General features: G+C 38.9%; 1 protein-coding gene across 4 annotated transcripts in view; it reads right to left on the minus strand.

The window, feature by feature from the left end:
• Nucleotides 1–23,815, minus strand: part of DAPK1 (death associated protein kinase 1) — a 95,167-nt gene that overhangs the window by 38,557 nt on the left and 32,795 nt on the right. For all 4 annotated transcript variants that reach the window (XM_056323945.1, XM_056323944.1, XM_056323943.1 and 1 more), the window contains exons 3-4: nucleotides 12,367–12,588; nucleotides 1,070–1,208 (exon numbers count right to left, since the gene is read on the minus strand). In XM_056323945.1, coding sequence (XP_056179920.1) covers nucleotides 1,070–1,208; nucleotides 12,367–12,588 — 361 coding nt within the window. The remainder of the gene's footprint in view (nucleotides 1–1,069; nucleotides 1,209–12,366; nucleotides 12,589–23,815) is intronic.

Raw genomic sequence — 23,815 nt, forward strand, 5'->3', positions numbered from 1 at the left:
AATTACAGGGGCTGATATGTGCAAACATAATGTTCTTCCTTCCCTCCCTATATTTCTATTGCATATTTTTATTGTTCAGCACACTGTAATTCTTGCTGCATACTTTAATTCACATATTCTTAGTATCCAGTGTAAGGATGCTTCGCTTTATTGTAAGCACATTGGCAAAAATGTACATTTCAAATTGTAAGAATTGTATTTCTTACTAGGTTCGTAGTTCTTTTCTCTTGCTGACTGTCATACGAAGATCAAATCTATTACTGTATGTAATGAGGACAAGACTAGAAAAGGTACGTTCTCCCTGAAAACCATTCCTTTCCCTACCTCATCCCCAGAACACATCACCCCTTTCAGAACTGCAATGCAATGTCGTAATTATGCCTCCTTTTCCTATTATAGACATAGCTGCTGACTTCAGCAGACTTCATGGAATGTTCAGTTGCCTACCTCTAAAAAAAAAAATCTTATAGAGGAATACTCTGAAATCAAAATATTAAAAAAAGTGGTAACTGAGTTTAGACACAAAAGCTCTCTTATAACCAAAAGGATGCAATTAACAGGTTTTCTAAAAACAAACAAAAAAGCCCCAAAAACAAAAAACAGAAGAGGAAATTATCTGTTATGTTTCGTTTGCAAGAACCTTTGTACTTAACTCTGTACTGTTTCAATTATAGTACCTATAAATAATGTTCACATGAACATAAGATGTATACAACAGCCAAAAAACCCCCAAACAGTTGGAAAAAAGGCATTCTGTTAGAATGTTTCATCCAGATCCCAACCACATTCCATAAAATCATAATATTTTTTATTTCAAGACTGCTTGCTCAGAATTGTTTAATTTCATCGGAAGTTCCCATTTTCCATGAAGAATCCCACACTAAAACCAGATGGCAACTATTTACGGTTCAGTAATTTCTTTTCAGTGGCTGAGCTTTCCCCTGTCTACACAAGTTAGCAAACGAAACTATGGCCAAGATCTGCATGACGGCAGATTTGTGGCTGGTGTTAAAAAGGACTTGAACGGATGTTGCTTACAGTTATTCAAGTTTTTATCTGCTCAACATACCTTAAGATCAAAGTGAGCAATTTGCAGAGAGTGGAGATACTGAACACCATTAAGTATCTGTTTGAGAAATTCTGTGGCTTCCTCCTCTGTGAGGGATTCTTTCTCAGCTAAGAAGTCGAACAGCTCTCCACCTGCAACACTTGGAGAACAGAAGCAGAGTTATTGATGAGCTTTTGTTTCAACCAATGGGTTTTTAGCATAGCTATTCTCAAACCAGTTTTGAAAAGGATCCAGATGCTTTAAACTTTGTCAATACCAAAAAAATATTAAAATTACTTAATTCAATACTCAAAATAGTTAGTAACCACCCCTCCTCACCCTGAAAAGAATACAATAAAAAAAGTCTTATTTTTAAACAAAAAAAGGTTTAAAAGAAACCACCAAAGATGGTTGGCTCTATCTAAACTTAAATGAAGTAAACCCCACCTACTCTCTGTTTGCACATTTAAAAGAATGAAATTAAATGGGAAGTATGTATACTCAAAACATACTCATGTAATGGGACATCTAGAAAACAAAACTTTGTTTCATGCTAGTAAAAGATGTCCACCACCCCCATTGAAAAATACAGGATTTAAAGATTATTTTAAAATATTTACTGGCAGCAGTCCTACTATTCAGTTTTCAAACTCCTCAAATCATTCAACTTTTTGAAAATATATTCTGTTCTTCGAAACAGTGAATTACACTCAGCACATATGTTGCATTTTTAGTCTAACATTACCACACCTTTCCTACAAGCAGAAGTCATGACTGCCCTTAAGACTATTTCTAGCAGGAGTTTGAGCTGCACAGGCAGAAAGAAGAGAGGTAAGAAGTGAGAAGGATACATAAGTATATCTTGATGTTTGCATTTGAGAGAGAGAAATAAACTGAAGATGACCCTTTTCTCAACTCAGCCAGCAGCCTCACTGAAGTGACAGTAATTGTCAACAGAAAAAGAAATACTGAAGTGAAGTGAAGAGTAAACATGAACTACAACTGTTCTTAAAACACAACCCATCTCCTTTAAGTTTAAGGACATACACTGAGGATGACTGTCCACCGTGGCAAACTTTTTCTGGTTTATAAAAACAGCATTATTACCATAAGTGTCTTAGAGACTGCAAAGATTATCATATTATCCCCTATATTTTGCATTGTACTGATATCTTAAAAAAATTCAGAATATATACCTTAATTTATGTTGCCTTTTTGCAGGGAAGAAAATAACCTCTTCACGATTTAAAGTTCTGATTATGAAAAACAATGGGATTAACAGAGAACAGTAACTAAAAAGTGTGGGCAAAATTCTGGAAACAATTTGGCTTCTTTATCATGTCTACTTTTAAAGAGTAATCTGCATTATTGTAACGTAAATTGCATGAAAAGTGTATTTTAATGAGTTCTCGGAGCTTTCACTAAGCTTCCTAGGCAATACAGAAAGTATTGTTTTGTGTTATTGTTTCTGTTGTAATATTTTCTGCCTGAAAGCAATTACTGAAACAAAGTGCTGTCCTGGTTTTGGCTGGGATAGAGTTAATTTTCTTAGTAGCAGGTACAGTGCTGTGTCTTGGATTTAGCATGAGAACAACATTGGTAACATACTGATGTTTTAGTTGTTGATAAGTAGTGCTGACCCTAAGTCAAGGGCTTTCCAGTTTCCATGCTCTGCCAGTGAGCAGGTGCACAAGAAGCCAGGAGGGAGCACAGCCGGGACAGCTGAACTGAACTAGCCAAAGGGATATTCCATACCATAGAACATCATGCCCAGTATAGAAACTGGGGACAGTTGGCCGGGGCTGGTGATCACTGCTTGGGGACTGGAGGGGCATCGGTCAGTGGGTGGTGAGCAATTGTGTCACTTGACGTCCCATCCCCACCCTGCCCCACCTTGGGTTGTATTCTTCTCTCTCTCTCTCTCCTTTTAATTACAATTATTATTGTTGTTGTTGTTTTGGGTTTTTTAAACTGTATTTCAATTATTTAACTATTCTTATCTCAACCCACAAGTTTAGTCTTTTTCTGGTTCTCCTCCCCATCCCACCAAGGCAGGGGTGCAGGGGGAGTTAGAGAGGAGCTGTGTGGTACTTAGTTGCTGGCTGGGGTTAAACCGTGACAAGTACCATTAAATATAAGAATTACAGACTGGAAGGAAGAGAGGTAATTTTAGTATTTTTGGTTGTTGTTGTAGAAACATTAAAATGAACTCCTAAAGATTAAATACAGTTCATTATTTTACAAAGGCTGGTCAAAAACATCTTAGAAATGGATACACATGCATATTTGCTCATTCTTTGTTTCTGACTTAAAAAAAAAAAAAAAGTTTTTCAGGCTGTACCGCTGCAGCACTTTGTGATGATGAACAGAAACGTGGGTGGTGACAGTGCTGGCATTTCTCTTCGTTCCCAATTACTGAGCTAAGGGCCTTACACATCACATGGAACTTGTTTCCACATGTTACCAAGTGAACGTTTGCTGTAGTTGCCAGGAGGCTGTCAACTGGAGCACAGCCATGCCACACGGAGCAGACAGACTCACTGTGGCTATTTCCCCAGCTGTGGGCAGCCATGGCAGCAAAACACAGCACCTTTATGCACTCAGCTTGACTTGGCACTGGGCTAACAGTCACACAGTTCAGCGAGCCAGCACAGCCAGACCCTCAGCTGAGGAAGGGGCTGAAAGACTGCAACAAACACACAGTTATCCAGTCTAGTTTTCATGTAGATCACCCAACCTGTGAAACACTGAAAGCACCTGCTGATGCCTAAAGCATTCACCAGCTGTCACAAATGCAGCAGAAGTACTCAGAGGATGCATTTTCAGCAATGCCAACTTGCAACACTGTGCTGCCCACTCTGCAGTCCAAAACAGACTGTGACAGTGTCATGCAGGTATGGGGATGTTTTATGGCTGTTAGAGCTCACTCTTAATTCCTGGTGGCATTTTAAAGATACTTTACTTATTTTCAACACAACTAACAAAGAAACATAACTGCATTTGTGTAAAATGGAAGGAGCCTCTTCATCTTCAGCTTCTTCTTATCTGCAATCATTCCATTTTGTGCAATTTTGTACCCTGAAAGTTTAGACAGTATGAAATTACAAGTTTGACATACATGTGTTCTTCTGTGTCTCAAAAATGTCGCATCTGTGAAGAGTTAGTAGCATGAGATTGCATATAGCTCCTCTCTAGCACTGCTGAGTACTATCCTCCTGTCTTTGCTACAGGTTACACTGACGCTTCTTAATCGTATCATAGTCCTTGTAACAGCGCCAAATAAAATGTTAGCTGTATTTCACAGGTAATATACCTAGTGCTTGCAAATCTTAAAACTGAGGTCCTGAGACACTAACACACTAAATTCTTAATTTTTTAAATTTGGAAGCTAATTAGCAAAAGTGGTAGATATTTCCAAAGCATTGTGTGCTTCTGTAGGTTCAGCCCTTGCTTAAGATGAGTGAGAAGGGACTGGCTGTAATACACTCAAAAGCTTCGCTTCCGAAGCAGCTGCACCTCTGGTCTACAGAATTTTAGCGTGCCCCTTCACATTACACACCTCACCCTTAATGCCTAGGGTGAGATCCTACATGGGTTCACCTCACAGGGCAGGCCATTGCGACCTCCTGTTGTTAACTCCTCAGATGTGAGTCGGGCTCAGCACCCTGAGTTCTGCCTTTGGGCACCACCATTGCTGGCAAGCACAGTGCCCAGCCAGCTTCTGCTGCTGCTTACTTTCACCGGCAGGAACATAAGGCATGGGAGAAATGGGGTTGTATAGCAATGATGAATACAACGTTACACCAGCCCACACAAGATGACCGAGAAGCTCAGAAAACCCCAGCTTCCCAGAAAGGTCCCTCCGCTCCAGGCAGCCTGCAGGGGCCTTTCCCATACATGAAGGACTGCGACCCACACCTCCACAGGAGCTCAGTAACACAGATTGTGTTTCTTAGCTTCCTCTTCTCACCCATCAGACAACTGCTTATCCCCTGCCTTCCTGTTGACTCTAGCAGGTCTGATACTAAGCTGCACCACCACAGGTATATAGACAATCATGGTATCACTGCAAGGCAATTACTCCAAGCAAGTCACAGAGGATTAATACAGGTCCACAGTCAATATCCCTTGGATTAATACAGGTCCACAGTCAATATCCCTTATAAGTTTCACCTCCACAGTTAATTCACCGGATTATAGTGCTGCCAGGTCTATCAGCACAGAGCCTGCTTTCACAGATTTCACAACCAGTGTATATATCTAGAATCACTACATGATCTTGACCGGACTTCCAGATATCATAGATCAAGAAATGGGTTAGAATGAGCCAGTATAGACATCAGCTGTGTAAGCTACTGCATTCTTCTCAAATGTCCTGAAAAAGCTGCTGGGTTTTCAAGTCCAGGCCTGTGCCTCGGCCAGGATAACACAGTCCCACAGTAAAGAAACACTGCCCATTTTACTAGCCCACGGTCACCTTCAGAGTTGGAGCCAGAAGACAAGCAGAAAACCCCATTTCACCAATATACCTGTGCACATCCCACCTCATGTACAGAGGCTGTCTTAACATAAAGGAGAAGGTGCAGACAACTCCATATATCAGCCCCTATGACTGATCTTTTTGAATGTCACCCTCTCCCCAGAAGTACACTGGTTCCACTTCCAGCAGAATGCCCCAGGCCTTGTTTCTAAGCTAGCATTGGGGTGGCTGGTGCACAAACACCCTGTTGAAAACTGGCTGAAACCAGATTGCTGTGCAGGATTCCAAAGCCATGCAAACTCACTCCTAGCCTACCTTTGGGGCTCTGCAGGGGCGCCATGCATCTAACAGACTGCTGCCAATCACCAGCTGGATAAAGATTGCTTCCTGAAGGGAGCAGAGGCAAGCAGTTCACCAAGCACTAGTCTTTTTCTACCTGTAGAGCACTTCAGAGTATCCATACCCAGTATCCTCTGGAAGCACTGAGCTTCTCTCTGTTCAATTTCTATGTTTGCTGGTAAGGAATTACAAGACATCTTTCTAAGCTGTTGATCTGTGCTGTAATGCAAATCTGATCTCCAAAGTGCTAGCAAGTAACTGATGGGCAACAACTTATACCACTGCAGATTAACAGAGGAGCCTGATTACAATCAAGCTGCAGCTAAATTCCTTTATGGCTGCAAAGCTTCTGTGTTCACCTTCACATACTGCCTTTAAAGCAAGAATTCTTTAACATTCCTGTATAAAACCTTTCTGTTTACATTCAAACTGAATCACAATTTTTCAGTCATAATAGACTATTCAAATATTTTGCTCAATAAAGTAAGAATTTATGATTGATGAAGGTCACACCTTAAACCTAAAGGTTTATTATTATTTATTATTATTACTGACCATGTTATAACACAGAAGGAGTAAATATATTTTCAGTGTCACAACATGACTACATTTTGTATTGTTTTTGAGTAGCAGAACACTGTTAGAAATATTTTGTATAAACATTTTTACTAAGAGCAAAGCTGGTATCTGTTGCTTTCCTGATATTTCTAGGCAGAGGTGCTAGCTTTCCTGAACTGCTACAAGTAAAATAAAGCCTTGGGTCAGTGGCATTCTTTCTCACAAAATGCGCAGTGGTAAAAGCATTTTGCAGCCTTCCTGAAGGAAGGCTGACAGGTATGTTTGCTTCACATATCTTCCTCTGGGAAAGATGTATCACACCGGTGGAAAAAGGACTTCTTGACAGTGCTTTTGCAAGTTGCCAGGCTTTCTTAACTATGAAACAGAACTGATCACCAGATCTCAGAGGAAGTCATTATGGGAACCTACAAAGGGAACTCAGAAACAATTAACCTTCAAAGTCAGCATGGTCACCTTGTAATGACTCAGTCACATGCCACTTTGGTCACATTGCTCATATTGTAATAGCACCTAAATGGAAATTAATGATTATCTAACTATTTCTAATGAAGTTAAAAAAACCCACACACAAACCCCAAAACCTAAGCTCAAACCCCTTGTTTGGAAGAAACTTAACCAGTAAGTTGAAGTTCACAAGGTTTACTGTATGTTGCTTAGATTTCAAAACAACATTAGCTAGTAAAGTTAAAGAATTGCAAAAACAATGTACTCCATTTTTTAAAGCAGATTTAATTTGATACATTATCTGTATTCTTCTCTAATCCAAAAATTCCTCCTGTCAACTTGTAAAAGAAATGTCTTCCCTAAGGATTCTGTGGTCAAATGTCTTTTGTATGACTCCTTGCATTATTCTGAAACAGAAGTTGGCAGTCCAAGACTAGACCAAAATATTGCTACATCTGTTTTATTTAAGGTTAAGGGGGTTTACATCATCCACTTCATTTCACAGCCTTTACCAATCGTTCAGTTACAAACCCACTCCTCAGAAGTACAAAGTGTACCAAATATGTTGAAAGAGCAGACCAGGGCTGTTAGCTTGTTACCTTACCTACCGGCTGAACAACACTGTACTGAGTTTTTTCTTTAGGTAGCTACCAGAAAAATCAAAAGACATTTAATGGCATCACTATGCCATAACATTTTCATTTGTCCACCTTCTATCAGAGATGCTAACTGTCATGAAATCCTCTCTAGTGTGCCTAATTTTTCCAATTACATTGAACAAGAAGTATTGGCCTTCAGAATGACCATCCAGAAGAACACAGGCACCAACATCCAGACTAAGATTTAAGCAGTTGAGTCCTACTAAGAAGATGATGTTAATGAATGTGAATCTTTCATGCACCCAAACACAGCTAATATTTAGGTTTTCATCACTGAAGTTCTGTAAATGTCCAGAGTCTGGATAATGCACATTGTTAACCCACCACTTTGGCTCAGCAGACTACCTTAGTGTTTTGATCTTACCCAAGACATTCAAATTTAACATACAAAGAGCATTCAGACTTAGCACACAAGAGTGCCATGTATTTCGCTTAGGGACTGCAGAGCCCAGAAGCCAAGTGCTCTCCCTCTAAGATGAACTCAACGTGTGGCACAGCCACCCTGGCTCTAGCATCTTTCTTTTCAGCCCTGTCAAGCCTTCATTCTTACCCATCTACATGTCCTCTGTGGCCCTGCAATTCAGGATTTTCAAGTCAAAAGTGGCAAAACAAATTAGCATTGCAGAGCTTGCTTACTTGCTATTACATCCCAGTAAGCACTAAAGATTCAATCCTCCTCTCAAAATTCAGTACAAGGCCACTCAAGAACAACTTTTGTATGATTTACAGGGAAAAATCACAAAAACCTCAGAGCTCTTTCCATCAAGAGACAACTGAAAATAAAAGACTTCAAAATGAAGTGCAGACTTCAAGCTTCTCTGGCAGCCAAGCTATTATAACAAGTTGAATTAACTCCCCAATAAGATAGAAGGGGAATTTAAAGAGTTCATCGTTATTTGTTCTTCTTTACCTTCAATGAGCAACTCATGACATCATCAGAATTTTTATACACGGATCTATCATTCCCTCCTTGCTCTGTTGTGTTGTTTTGGTTAATATTATTAAGGTGGCAACTCTCTCTGAGACATTGGGATGCACAGGATGAAATTTTAAAGAAAACATACAGGAACTAACTTCTTAAAAATGCAAGAAATATAGTATTTAATGCACAATCACTTGTAAGTTAATGTCATTCCTGTCTTTCTGAGCTAAGACTTTCAAAGCTTTCTACTCCTTTTTTTGAATTTTTAAAACAGATATTAATCACTCAGAACTATGCTACAAGAACTAATGGTCTTCAGTTAAGATTTCCAGTCAAGGAATGCTTTTTTCTCATATGTTTTTTGCAGAAAGAAGGATGAATACCTAACTCCTTCCACAGCTTCCCAGTGAGAAAAGTGAGCTACTGCAATCAAGCTATATTAAAAGGCGAAACCATGTGCATTACTTCTGAGCACTCTAAGGAACTACTATATAATTTAGGATAAGGGTATTTATTCTTTGTGGTTACACTGGGAAACCATAACCAAGCTTCCACAATGCACCACAAACTGAGTATATTTTGTAGGTGTGCAGTCTAAATGAGTACATAGTAAAGTAGAAGGAAAAACTAGAAAAGACAGATATTATGTATCCAAGGCCAGCAAAAGGGGAACCAAGTAGGTGTAAAATGTGCTCAAAGAAAGAAAATACTTATCACTGTGCAACAGAGGCATCTGTGTTTTCTAGTCTGTGAAGTCCAGTAAAATCATGGCTTCAGCAGAGCTCACTAGAAATAGCTTACTATCACTAACACATAACAGAGACTAGTTACTGCACCTGGATAGAAAACAGTAGTATAAAATTCTGACTTATTCTGTTATTTGTGTGATACAAGGAAAAAAGAAGAAAATGAAGAGACAGTGTCTTCTAGTTCATATGCAATATGCACAGCATTCCTTGAAGATGGGAGTGTCCACAGACTGGGAATTTCAAAGGTTATTTCCAAATCAAGGAGACACTTCCCACTAAGTAAGACCTAGAAACATGAAAATATGCCCAATTTCTCTAAATATACCAAAAGATTGTAATAAAGTAAGGCTCTTCAAGGATATCTCATGATTGAGTGTGAGTGCTGAATCTTTTAAGGAACCATTTGATTTCAAAAGTTTTAGAAAGTAAATGTTTGGTAATACTTTTTTTTGCTAGGCCAGCTTCTCAACATAAGGTAGGTTTGAGAGAAAACCCTCCAAACACCCATGTCGATAAACGTTTAGACATGCAGCTCCGTTTTGCATTCAGTATTATGAGGACCCTGCCACTGCAATAATTAACTAACTGCTCACACATTTCCACATACAAATCACCACCCTGAATACTTTGCTGACTGATTTAATATTTGCTGCAAGGGAATGAAGCGAAAACTTCTACAGTCAGTCGCTTACCTCTGAGAAACAGCTGATTAATGATGCAGTGCAGAAAAATATTTAGGAGACTGCACACAATACTACAAACTGCTTGCTCAACCAGGAAATAAAAGTCAATAGCGAACAGGCAACACACCGTGTTGCACTGAGACTGTGCATGTTACCATATGGCAGCACCAAAAGGGCAGCTGCAGTGCCTTGACACCTGTGGGCTGCAGGTTCTACCAAGAACAGAAACCAGAAAAACTTTTCCTCACTGCTGCTTGCATTACTACACTTGCTTACTAATAGGAAATCAGTGTTTCTTCTGGGTTTTTGTTTTGTTATGAATTTCTCATACATAGCTAGAATGTTGATTTTTAGTTCCTCTTTAAATACTAGAAAAATTGACTGAAATGCAATCCTGTCTGTATGTGATATACTGTATCATCTTGCAGTCATAAAGGGACACAAGCCCCAGGAAAAATCCTATGTTCTAATCAGAAGGAAAAATGGCCACTTCGGATGAATTCTGAGGTAGCAAAACAAGTTATTAAATAAGCTTTCAGTTTTATTTCTGTTTGTTTGAAACTGTTCTGTAAGAACAAAGAATGTCAGAGGAGTAGGTCCCTAGGCAAAATGCGAGTATTAGAAGAAAGGGATTACATATTTAAGTGTCAAAGCACGCGATTACAACAACAATCTTTTGCCTTTTCAATAGCTTTACGTAACACCATGGTGATTTTGAGAACTACAAAAACTTTACGGCAATTAGTATGTTCAGTTTACAAAGGGATTCCTAATGTGCCATCTTTCCCTCTTTGACCCTTTAAATAAATAAACTTGCTACATTCGTGATACCCCAAATAGCACTTCTTCAAGTTGAAACACTCACACGGCAGTTCAGAAAAATGACAAAAAAGTAAGGCTACAACGGAAACTGTATGGGGATTGTTAGCAGGCAAAACAATTAGCTAAACTGCAATACAAATAGTTTGCTGAGCTTCATACTATCAAGCTTATGAAATATTAACACACGTTGTCAGAAGTAATATCTGCTTCCATTCAGTAAACGTTAGTAGGTACACATAGACAGACACAGAAATCTTGCTGCCAAAAGAGCTCCCATCCCATGTAGAAAGGGCAGGGGCAGAATAGTCCACATGCCTCCTGCCACTGCCCATGATTACTGAGTTTTCCTCTGAGCTTTCAAGACCACTCACTGGCCTGATTTCAGCTGGAGAGATTACAGAGCAGAAAGTACTGCAGAAGCAGTGACAGACCAACAGTAAGGTTATAGACAGAAAGAATGTGAGAGCTAGTATCAAGTGGTGAGAGGAAGAAGCATCACACTAATTTTGCTGTGTATTCACCACTCATGTAAAGAGTTCTGAATAAACCCCAGAAATGATAGATACTCTGCTAGAAATGTAAGGAACTTTTACTTCATACAGGTTGATAATTTAGCTTTTGTAAAAAAATAATGGCTTAAGTTATCCAAAGTTGACAAACTAATGCAAGCGTATACTTCTGGAACTAAAAAAACCAACCCAGACTACCAGTATTACAGTAAATCATCACATGCTGGACTAAAAGTCCAAAAGTATGTTCTAACGTAACAAAGCAGTATCATTCATGTATATACTGCAGAAAAGATGAAACTCCAAAGCTACTTCCCAGTTTTCTGGTACCAAATAATTTGCTTGCATGAAATACTTCTTCTAAAGCACGTTTAACTGATAGAGAGCAAGTATAGCAATAACGTAGTGTCAGACATCCAAACTATGTAAAGACATGTAAGTCCCACCAGCAGACACTGCCAAACTGTAACAGATGAGTAAAGCTTAACTTATAAACTTGCAATCTTTGAGCAACTGGAAGTCAGACTTGAAACAACACAGAAGTATACTCTGCCAATATATCTACGTCAATCCATTAGCAATAACCTTGGAAGAAAAATGGGAACTAAAACAAGGATATGAAAGTTCAGTTTACATTTCAACAAGACAGAACTGGGAAAACTGTTCTCTGTTATGGGGTTAAAAAAAAAAAAAAAAAAAAAAAAAAGAGAAAAAGTAGTCCGTGGTGCTGTTTTATAGCAACACAAAACACAGTAAAATTTGCTAAACTAATCTCCACTTAGAATCTCTATTTCCCTCTGCTTTAATCTTCAAATCAGTTTATGTAGCTCCAAGCTATTCTTCCGGATCCATAACATCAATAATGATTAAAATAACAAGCAGAAACAAATCCTAAATACGCTGCATTTTTTTTTTTTAACTTTTATAGTACATTCAGAATGAGAAATATGTGTGGAAATCAAGAAGCTACAACTCTGACTTAAAACAAAGAATTCTCAGGCTGGTATCTATCTTCTTTTGGGTTGGTAAGAAACATCCACTAAATCACTGTGATTCTCAGAGAAGTATCTACTTTTTTAAAACAAACAAACAAAAAATATTGTTACTCCTCCCAGTCTCTAGAGTTACTTACAGTTCCAGGATAAGAATGACATCTGTTTTGTTCTCATAAACATCGTGCAGCGTGATCACATTAGGATGTCGAATCTCTTTTAGGATGCCAACTTCTCGCTCGATATCTTCCCGGCTCACTCCACGCCGGCTGGATTTTGTTCTCCGTTTCTTGATGAATTTTGCTGCAAACTGCTGACCAGTGCTTTTCTCACGGCATTTTTTCACTACAGCAAACTGTCCACTAACAAGACAAAACAAAACAAACAATCAAAAAAGAAAAAAGTTTAAAAAAGGAGAAGAAGGAAAGAATGAAGATGAGTGATTCAGGGAAGTTTAGCATCTGCTTACTACAGTGGGGGAAACCAGCTCTACTTCTGAATTACTAACTCAACTAAAGCACATGACTATTTTTTATGCAATCTGGAAAACCTGAAAAAAAACCCTAGAGGAGGCAGAAAAGTTAAGACGCTGCTTTTACATCACACAAGCATACATAACATACACATTCCAACATATCTGTAAGTAAAAGGTAACACCTGTGTAGACCACTGGATTTCTGACAAATATGCACATCAGGGACTACTGCGCAAAAGTAATGGTTTCTGGATTTCTCCTTCCATATGCATGTTGAGGATAACTTTTTTTGTTCAGCAAGGGAGACAGCCCTTAGTTTCCTTCAACCTATGTGGCATGTCAATACTCACTTTGTTCTATCCTCATTTGGTTTTTACTAAGTTTTTAAAACCATACTGGGTTTCAGGACACTGCTTTGGTTTTTAAAAGCACTGACTAAATGCAGTAATACAATAACTGTAATTCTTGATGTTATCTTGTTAAGTAGGAAGACTTTGAAGGTGAGCAAAGCACCAAGGCAGTGAGGAACAAAAACCTGTGACTGTATTACAAACCAAAAGAAACTCCAGGAAGCTGCTGACTTCAGCACGTTATCATTCACGTATAAGCCTGTTGCTGCTAGCTGTATACATTGATTCAGATCAGAAATCTCCAGGAATCTAATGCTGAGTTAAAGCAAGAACAAGATTTCTAATACTGCCGAGTTTCCCTTTAAGTCTTCTTAATCTCTTCCTGAGGATTTTCTACCAATTCTGCTCTTGGTCTATTTCACTCTACGAAGAATGCACAAAATTACAAAGTGATAACAATGAGAAAATTTTCTGAAGTTAGCCAGAAAATTAATTAGCTGTTAATTAGCTGTTAACTGAAGAAGCAGTGTCCCCTAAAGTAGACTCAGAACTGCAATTAAATCAAAGGCCAGCCTAGCAGGCTTGACTACAGCAATGTAACATGTAGGCACATATAATTCTAATTAAGGAATGCATGACAGATAGAATACAGAAGATGATAACTGACAAGCAACAGTGTTATGCAATAAATGAAGATAATAAAATGTTGTAAGGAAAAATCACAGTCATGATTTTTTACTTTAGAGGGCTGATCAGATGAGAGTACTTTAGGCTGCTGGGTCACCACTACCATGCTGATCCCATACAGAACCCCAGGTGACAAACTGTTTTGAACTGGGACATGCAGTTGGGCAAGGCTTAAAGGACTGTCACCCACAGAATGCAGGGCAGAGATGGGATTTTCTCCTATGAACTGGAAAAGGACTCCAGAGTAGCCACCACCAGCTGGGAAGCCTTTGAATGAATCCATGGGCTATGAGAGAAGTAAACTCTGAGAAAAGCAGTTAACAGTCGTCTTAAGTTTTGAGGTTTGGTTGTATTTCAATGTTACGATCACCATTCAAGTTTCATTCTTCATTATTTCATGAAACCAGTTTATGATCTTGTGAAATGACTTCAGGATGCATGAAAAAAAATCCTTGCCTTAATTTCCTGGGCCCCCCTCCCCCAAATTCTGCACAAAGTTGTCAAGGGTCAGGTTCACCAGACAGGGCTCAACACAGTATTACAAACCGTAGCAGACAGAGCACTGCTTTCCACCACACCATATCCTCTTGCTCATTACATGTAGACTAGAACACCTGCTTCACTTGCCTAGGCTAGGTCAGCTAGTGCCATCTGAGATGCTCTCAGACACCCAAGACATTCATATGGGACTGCAAATGAGACACAGGACCTCTAGAAGATCTGCATCATCCTAAACTGACAGTAGGGTCCTAGACAATGTACTCTAAGGGACATCAACCCTCTGCTTGGTTCAGTTCAACTCCGCAACTCTCCCTGCAACAGTGGCTCCAGGTTTGATCTCCATGGTCTGAGCAACTTTGCACTGTGGACAGCCAGCCAGAGTGGAGCATGCACTTAGGTACTCACACTGCTGCGGAGAAGTACAAACAGAGTCTTCTGGCCCTCGCTTATGGGTGAGTGTCCTGGTTTCAGCTGGGACAGAGTTAATTTTTTTCTTAGTAGCAGGTGCAGTGCTGTGGTTTGGATTTGGTGTGAGAACAATGCTGATAGCACAGGGATTGTTTTAGTTGTTGCCTTGCAATGTTTACACTAAGTAAAGGACTTTTTGTTTTCTTGGGCCCTGCCAGTGAGGGGGTGGGGGTTGTACACAGCCAGGACAGGTGACCCGAACTACTAGCCAAAAGGATATTCCATACCACGGCACATCATGCTTGGTATATAAGAATGAATTCCTTGTTTTGCTTTGTTTGCATGCATGGCTTTTGCTTTACCTATTAAATTGTTCTTACCTCAACCCCTGAGTTTTATGTTCCTTTCCAATTCTCCTCCCCATCCATCTGGGTCAGGGGGACTGAGTAAGTGGCTGTGTGGGTTGCCAGCCGGGGTTCAACCACGACAGGGTGAAAAGAAGCAATTATCTCACTTTCTCACCCACAACATGCACACCTCATAGAGATGTTCAGCTATATTTAAAAAGCAATCAGCTTCTCAGAAAGTTCACAGTTCCAGAGAAACTGCAGTCAGGCAGTAGACAGATGTAGGCATCACCACAACTCTGAACAGCTACTCAAGCTTGCAGGTCAGAAAAAAGTAAAAAATCATTGCTTGCCTTTTGGCCACCTGGCTAGCTTTCAGGCTAGAAGGCTAAACTGCCTGACAAAGGAAGAAAAATATTTCTGCTCATGATTTAGCCATAGGATTGAATGTTGTGTGGCTAACCACTTTCTTATCAATGCTTGCCCCTAAGTCCGGCAAAAGCTACTGCTTCATTTTAAAAAAAAACCAAACAAACAACAAACCCACAACACACACCAGACAATGGCAACAACAACAAAACCCAAAATTACTGCTGACATCAGCTCTGGAGAAGCTGGGACTGAAAAGTAACTCTGAATCATACAATACATATTGATATCCAATAAGATTTAAAGATAAAAGGTGACTGGGATTAAGAGTTATCTATGTTTTACTGACAAAGCATATATCCTTGACTTTTGGAAGATTCTGGCATTCAGGTTTCTGATCTTTAGACCATACTAGAATCTTTCCTTCAGCTCTTCTTCACTGAAGGGTATAATGCATTTTAGTCTTTCCTAAATAAAAAACACTAAGTATTTTTAAACATGCACTGGCTTTGGATCTGTAAGCCCAAGAAGGATGACTTTTCCACACTATTGGACACATATTCCACAAATATGGATATATTTGAATTACATGACTCCCCAAAGCCACTTCATGTTTCTGATGCCTTTAAGGGTAAGGCTGTTTAATCTTACTTTGGCAATGGGTCAGCCATGATGTTACAGCATGAGGCTGACCTACTGAAACAAAGGGGGCCACATAAGACAAGCAGAACTCTTCTCTCCCCTTTTGAGCTATGTAGCTTTATTTTCCCAGTCTTTTAATTTTCTTCTCTCTCCAACTACAACCACCTGTTTAAAGAATGTCCCGATCTATCAAAATTCAATACAAAAGTGTTATCAGAAGACCAACACATTGTTTAAAACCACATGACTATAGATTGGTCCCATCCATTATTTATTAGGCTGTCAGGCTCCAGAAATCTTTGACATTGCTCAAGACTGCAATAAAGTTATCAACTAACAGGTATCTAGAGTACGTGCCAGTTATACACCAAATAACCTTCTTATTGTTGCTGTTGTGGTATTCAGCACATAACCACACAATTAGTTGTTTGTTATTAAATGCTGCACACGCAGATCACACTTAAGCTGCAATCAAAGGGGCTATTTCATGCCTGGGATCCCTAAGCCACACCATTTTACAACTCTAAACTCTTGTTTTAAAGCAGAAGAGAGGTGTAAATCAAAGGGTATTTATTGGGCTTTAACACACAGAACTGCAGTGACAAGCTGTTGTAAGTCAGCTCTGTATGATCCAGCACATTTATCTCCAGTAATGTTCTCCCACAGATCCTATAGTTTCACATCCAGCATTCATTCATACAGCATCTTCAAAGTCTGAAAACCCCTTTATTTCTTTAAGTTCACTTGCTTTTGTAGGTTTGATTTAAAGTGGGTGGAGTAAAAAAAATGATTGCCATTTAAGAGACAATTAAATGAAAAAAAAAAAAACCAGAAGTAAATTTTTTCCCATGTGGCAGACTCAGGTTAAACAGCGAAACAGGATGACAGCTCCATGTGAGAACAAATACTTCTGGTAATAACAGTAATTTGTTTTGTGAGCTTGTAATTCTTACTGAACCAGCAGTTAATTACTATCCTAAATCTCCTCTTTTTGGGACACTTGGCATGATATCTCCCCATCCAGTGATTTTTCAGACTTGCTTCAGAACAAGTACTTATCCCATTATCTAATCATTGCATCTCTCCATCTTTTTTACATCATAAGATGACACACACATATATATATGCAAAAGTTATGCAGAAAGGTGATGGACTCACCAATAAAGCGCCTATACTCTACCCTCTTTTGGTCCTGGCTTAGTGAGATCACAGAACTATTCCTCATTAGCATGAATTATGGAAAGTTTTAACTACAGAGTTGGACGTTTTAGAATCGAAGGGAAAAAACAAAAAAGTCTTTTCATGTTTTCCAGAAGGATGATCAGTGTTTAGTGGTGGCAGACACCCTATACTCCTCCCCACTTCTAGCTTTCTGCACCAGCAGTTCCCAGCTTGCTCCTTCTGTGGGGAGTGGAACTCTTGCCCCAGAAAGCCTCCAAACGAGGTCCATGCTGGACACAGAGATGCTCAAGTAACGTCCAGGGACCAATTTTCTAGTATTTATTTCCACAATAGGGCAACCATGGGGGAATCCTCTATGCCAGCTTCTAAGAGCTGCATTCAAAAAACAAAGTTTAATGGGGGCAGAGGATAAGACTAAGAAAAAGAACATTATGTTCATATCAGAGTAGTAAGATGTCTTGGTATGTTTCTGACAAGCACTTTTTTTTCCCCTGTTTTAAAAATCTGGTATTCACTACTCAACTCTGAAAACGGGATTTATTAAGATCCAATTGCTTTTACTATTTGTTTGACTGCTTTACTTTTTAAAATTATACTAATAAAAAAGAAAGAGACATAATACTATTAGACACCTCTGTCATTCCTTCAAGATCTGCAGCAGGGAAGGCCAGCTGAGCAGGTGATTTCCACCTCCAGTAGCATCTCAGCCTCAGTCAGCTCCACCAGTCACCACTGCCACCCCATGACTGTCATCAAGGGCATCTGAACTGCTTCTACTAATAAGGTTAACTCTCACAAAGCTCTCTGGTGATGTAGCAGAACCTCACTAAGTCTTCTCCAAAGGAAAGGAACACTTCTCCACAAACTGTGAAGGGTTACAGCTACATTAAGTCCCTCTCCACCTCCTAAATCAAGTGAAACAACATTTTCAGTTCAGCTGCAATGCCAAATTGGAGGCAACTTCTTTCCCATCCTTCCTTTCTCCCTCTTTATGGTCTTGAAAAAGACAGTAAACTTTATGAGGCACTTGAGAGCCAATCTGGCATGTATAATGTCTGCAGTACTGCAGCTGAGAGTCAGTTGCACAAAGCATTACACTTGCCCCATTGAGGAGGAAAGCTATTATCAGCATTAGCAGGGTGGGCTAAGCCATGGTTAAGAGGCTAATAGAGCACTCCAAACAGATGCGACTGGAAAATCGTAGTCTTTCATGTGTACCCTGCTCAAAAGCCAACCTGTTTCATGGAGTAGCAACTTCAGCACTAGCCACCAGCATTATGCCTGCAAGGAAAACTCTTCATTGATCTTGACAGATAAAAAAAAAAAAAGGGATACTCTAAAACAAGGTTATCTTGCCAGGTAGAGTTTCTCTACATGTGCATGCACAACTTTTCTTATCCCTGAGAGGGCATGTTAGGGAACATAAGGGCCCTTTCCTCAAATCACATTTTTAATTTTGCAGCGAACCAGAGTACAGGCAGATAGGGAATGAATGTAGGACTGACTGATAAGCTTGTACCATATTTGTTTAGCCTCTCAAAGCTGGAAATACTTGTACAGTGCTCAGAATTTTTGTGCTACTTCCCTTGCCCTGCAATGTTTAATTCTCTAGCATGGGCACTGAGAAAATGCCAGAAGTATTGTTTAGCTGCCAGCCCTCAAAGTACTGGATAGCTCTGAAAAGAAATAATGGCAAACAACACAAAGATGAGAACATGGCAGGACAGCTGTATCTGAAGGATACAGGATCCTGGAGAGATGATTAGGCTATTTATTGTCTTTTTTTTTTTTTTCTCTAACAGCTCTGGCAAAACAGCTTTCAATGTAAGTAACAAGTTTAGACTTCAAGTCTGACACCGACACACACCTCCCAGTTGGCAGTGGAGCTGTCTGCTTTGTGTCCACGGCAGAGAAATGCATTTTCACAGCCCACGGTGAGCCCAAGTGGCAGCACTCAAAGTACTCAACCACTCTAACATGTACAGCACCCGATTACTCCATAGGAGAAAGACCCACCAGCACCTGAAACCTGCTTATCACCATAAACACATTTCAGCTGCACATAAACACTTGTTACAGGAAAGGGTGCACTGGTCATACCACAGTAGAAGTAGTAACTTTGGGAGACATACAAAAAACAATATTAAAGAAAAGAGGTGGAAGAGAAGTTAAATGTGATACAGCTTTTAAGCTAAAGAGAAAATACTCCTCAAATGCTATATGAGTGACTAAGCAGGAGAATAAATCAGCTTAAATCTGATGCACCACAGACATTGTTAAGACTGGTCTGTTCCAACTACTACTAATATAGAAAAGCAAATACAAGGACTTAATTAAACTTGACTATGAAACTATGAATAGTAGAGTGCTGCAAGTACAAAGGCAGAAGTGTAACACACCTTATGCAGTTGTGCAGCACATTTCCAACATGTATGGAGTTTGAATCAAGTTACAGTTTTCAGCCATCAGTAAAATGCATGCAGACACATTTTGGAAAAACAAGGAAGGGGAAACAGAGGAACAAATCATGAAAGATTTATAAAGCAAAGACACAAATGTATTAAAAACTGCTATTTCCTAACTTCTGAGTTCCTTGTTATGCACAGATATGTTTATACACTTATTAACTCCATAGTTTCCCCTTATACTCTAAGTCAGAAATTAGGAAAGGGAGTTTCTTTTGGTGTCAAATTACCACCAATTAAACCAGGGTTTCAGAAGTACCCTGATCCCAATATAGTGGCTCAATGTATGTGACAATAAAATAGTTTATCCTTCAGTATGACTACATCAAATATTTAATTTAGTTTTACCAAAACATCCAAAGTAAAAAAGGAACTCTTCCCTTATATAGTATTTTAAGAAAAAAAACAAACTTCCAAAATAATCTGTATTAATATTCTAAGAAATACTTGCAGTTAGAAAAAACATTACATTATCAGATACCGCTTTTCATCTGCATAAATCAACTGAAACATCTGCTGTCCTACCTATTCAAATACAGTTCTAACAGTGTAACTGTAAATTTGCTAATGAAATTAATAGAAAGATAAATGCTCTGATTGTATATATAGCAGATGGTATCACAGGATGAAGCAATCGAACCGTGAGATTTCACTCTGTGAAGCAGGTGGGATAAGTTAACTTTTGAAGCTCCTCCACAGACTAAACTACCTACCATAACTTTGTATAACTGAAGTCAGGTTGCAGGATGGACCAGAAAGTGAAGAATCAGAGAAGTAGGGAATCTGTCCAATCTTTTCTTTTCTCCAGCATTTTATAAGGTCATGCCTCATATTTTTGTGGTTTGGTTATTTTAATAGCAACTCATCATGCATTTCAGCTATGTATTTATCTCATGCAGAAGTCCTCTTGTGCTGTCAGCCTCAGCACAATACACTGATGAAACTGGAGGTCTCTGTTGCTCTGCTGCTTTCTGCAGTTTCATTAGGCTGCTAAAAGACTTCTCTAGATGTTTACTAAGCTTACAAGAAAAGTGATTTTTCAGTCTCTTCTGGTTTTCTATGAAAACAATGAGGAGCCACTAGTCCTAAGGGAGGACATAATAGCATGGCAAAGGCCTTTATCTATGACAGAGCACAAGAAAGAGACTACAGTGTTGCTGTTTATTATTTCTTATGTGCTTTATATTGCTCCGAGTCATGAATGAAAAATTTCAGAGGAATAACTACATGGGGAAAAGTGAGGGACAATGGAAATACAGAAGACTACTACTTTGTCTGTGTACATGTGTCTGTACCCAGTACTGAATGGAAGGCTATATTACAAAGTGTCTTCATGATACCAGTTTATTACAGTATTACATCACTTTCTGGGCCACACGTTTAAAAAGGCAAGTGATCAAGGCTGTGAGTAGCATTGCCAAGGCTTACAACACAGACCGTTACCCATGTACAAATTCGGTCAAGATTGCATCTCATTGAACACAGCTCCCCAGAACAGTAATTACTGTCAAACATGAACAGATTAATCAGATGGCTCTGGCTGGCTCAGAGAAAGGGGATGATGAAAGAGAGCTAGATTTGGAACATTTTTAGTGTATCGTACCCACATGCTGCAAGTTAGACCAAGCACACCAGCATACCTTCCTATAGCCCCCCCCCCCAACACAGTCACCTAAAGGAAAGGAGCTGACCTGCTTGGGGTTTTTTCATTCTGCTCTAAGAACTGACAATATTTTTCTAACATAGTTAATGCTTAACAAACTGTTGGAACATGCATGCATGCACACACCTGTACATACATTTGCTGAGCTGAAAAGCACTTATTAACCAGTACAGTCCATCACACAGAGATGATGAAAAGCGGATGTTACACATCAGCACTTTGACAGTAAACTTCAACTGCAGATGACTAAAGAATTGTTTACATTTAGCAACAAGAAGTTTAGAAAAAAATGTAATTTAGCAATGATTAGGCTTAATTTCGTGAAGCGGAAAAAAGGCTGAGTTGAATAAAAAGAGCCCAGCTCTTTCCCTCTTGTTTACATGCAATACATGCAAATGCTTTCACTCACTTTCTGTGTAAGTATAAATATGTCAGTACCTCTCTATACATCAGGACAACAGCATTGTAAAAGCAGGATATAAAAATAAAACATGACTTGATATTTTGTTTCTTGTTTATTTTATACACATTATACTGTGGGGTGAATGCATAGATATTTGATATAGTCTAGCTTTGTAAACAGTAACTGAGTTACTGTCCTTGAAAAGTGTTTTAATTAGAAACATAGCACCTTGAAAGAGAGATTAAAAGGAATCAAAAAACCTGCAATATTTGCATCCTGCTGATGTACTTTGCCTGAAGAGTAATGCATAGCCCTTGCCAAGTATGGCTGCTATGTAGCCAATTCAGAATGCAGTCCTCTTATCTAAGAGTGCCTTCAACATTTTTTCCCTTTAAGGAAGGCTTTGTTTCAAGTCAGGTCTCTAAACTGAGCAGGATTTCAGCATGCAAAGTATGTTCTGACTGGGTAACACCAGATATCCCCACAAAGTTGCAAATATCTACTCTGCACGATTCCCAAGCATTGGCCTATGACCTTGGACTGGGGAGAAGAGTGGAAGGACTTACGAAAAGCAAAGTTAGAGATGCTTAATTGTGTGATTCAATGTGAAAACAGTTACGAAAACACTTGAAAAAAATAGCAGTGTAGGTTCTGTTTGAACCAGAGGCCATTTCTGTTTTCCTTATGTAGTCCACCTCCTTGATATTTAATTAGATGTGACTGAACTGTGGCTTACTTCACTAGTTGAAAGGGATGTTTAGATAAGTACTTGAGTCACAGTGCATCACACATTACAGTATAGGAACAATGTTCAAGAACATTTTCATTACCCAGAATAAAGTCAAAGATATGAAATTATAACCAAGGATTAAAACAGAAACATGTATAGCAAATTTAATATAAAGAAATCACACAAAGAACATCACCTCTGAAGACCTTACCTGCATTGAACACAAATATGTCTCCATTTAAGGAAACCATTGGTCTTAGTTCAAAATAATAAGGAAGAAGAATACGGGAGTTATAGCAAAGAATGGAAAGCTCGGTACAAACCAGTTAAGTCTTTTGTATATACAATACTTCAAAAAATATTTATTATCTAAACTCAACTGCCACACAAAGGCTGTAATTGTGAGACAGTCAAGGCTTACCAAGGCATTTCATCACTGTTAAAAACATTAAATAATAAAGTTTACCTAGGACTTTAAATAAGAGTCAACACCCATAAACTCAAACCAGCAAACAGCGACTCAATAGTGTAACAGAGAGCTCTGAAAGTCCTTCAAAAGCCACCTGCTCAGAAGAAAATGCTTTGCAATAATGGTGCATCTTAAAGTCTCTGCACAGTTCTTAAGTTTAACCTCTAAATCTGCCCAAGTTGTGTTTCCTATATGCTACATTACTTAGTCTTAGATTCAGCTTAACATTTTTACTGATTTTTCATCTTTCTTTAGGGGGAAAAGTTTCCCCATGACTCAATTTCCCTCAATTTAGATAACTGTAAAATTAATTTAAGTTCCATTTTCCCAGGTTGTCTTCAAATTTTTTATGGCATTAAAAATAACCCTTATAATTTTCTTTTTCATAGCCAATAAGAGAGGAATTTATACAATTCAGATGCAAAGTAAGTGAAAAAATGCAGACATGAAGTCATTACTTTATGATCAAGACATGACACAGAATAACCTCATACAAAATGTTACATAAATGTGTAAGACTTTATACTACCGATGGATATTTCAGAAGATTTAAGCATTCACACAGAAATCTTCCAACTATTTCTCTAGGTAGTATTTCTCTTTTCAGCACTGGTATGATAGAATCACTTTAGGAAGCACTTGGAAGATTGCTGGAAGTAGCTTCCATCTGTTAAATGTAATACTCCATCTTCTTTCCAGTGAAGACCTTTGAATAAAATCTTTTATTGCTTTAAACATACAGCTGCAACTGTCTGATGAATTTACTCCACCTCCTGATTAGAAATACTAGCAGGGCAAACAAAGCTGACAAGTCCAAGATTCAAGAGAGGTTGGAATATGGCACCTCCTACTTACTCACCCTCCTTTTCTTTCTTCCACCCCAATCATGAATTGATTT

Source organism: Falco biarmicus, chromosome Z (genome assembly GCF_023638135.1).
Source record: "Falco biarmicus isolate bFalBia1 chromosome Z, bFalBia1.pri, whole genome shotgun sequence".
Lineage (NCBI taxonomy): Eukaryota > Metazoa > Chordata > Aves > Falconiformes > Falconidae > Falco > Falco biarmicus.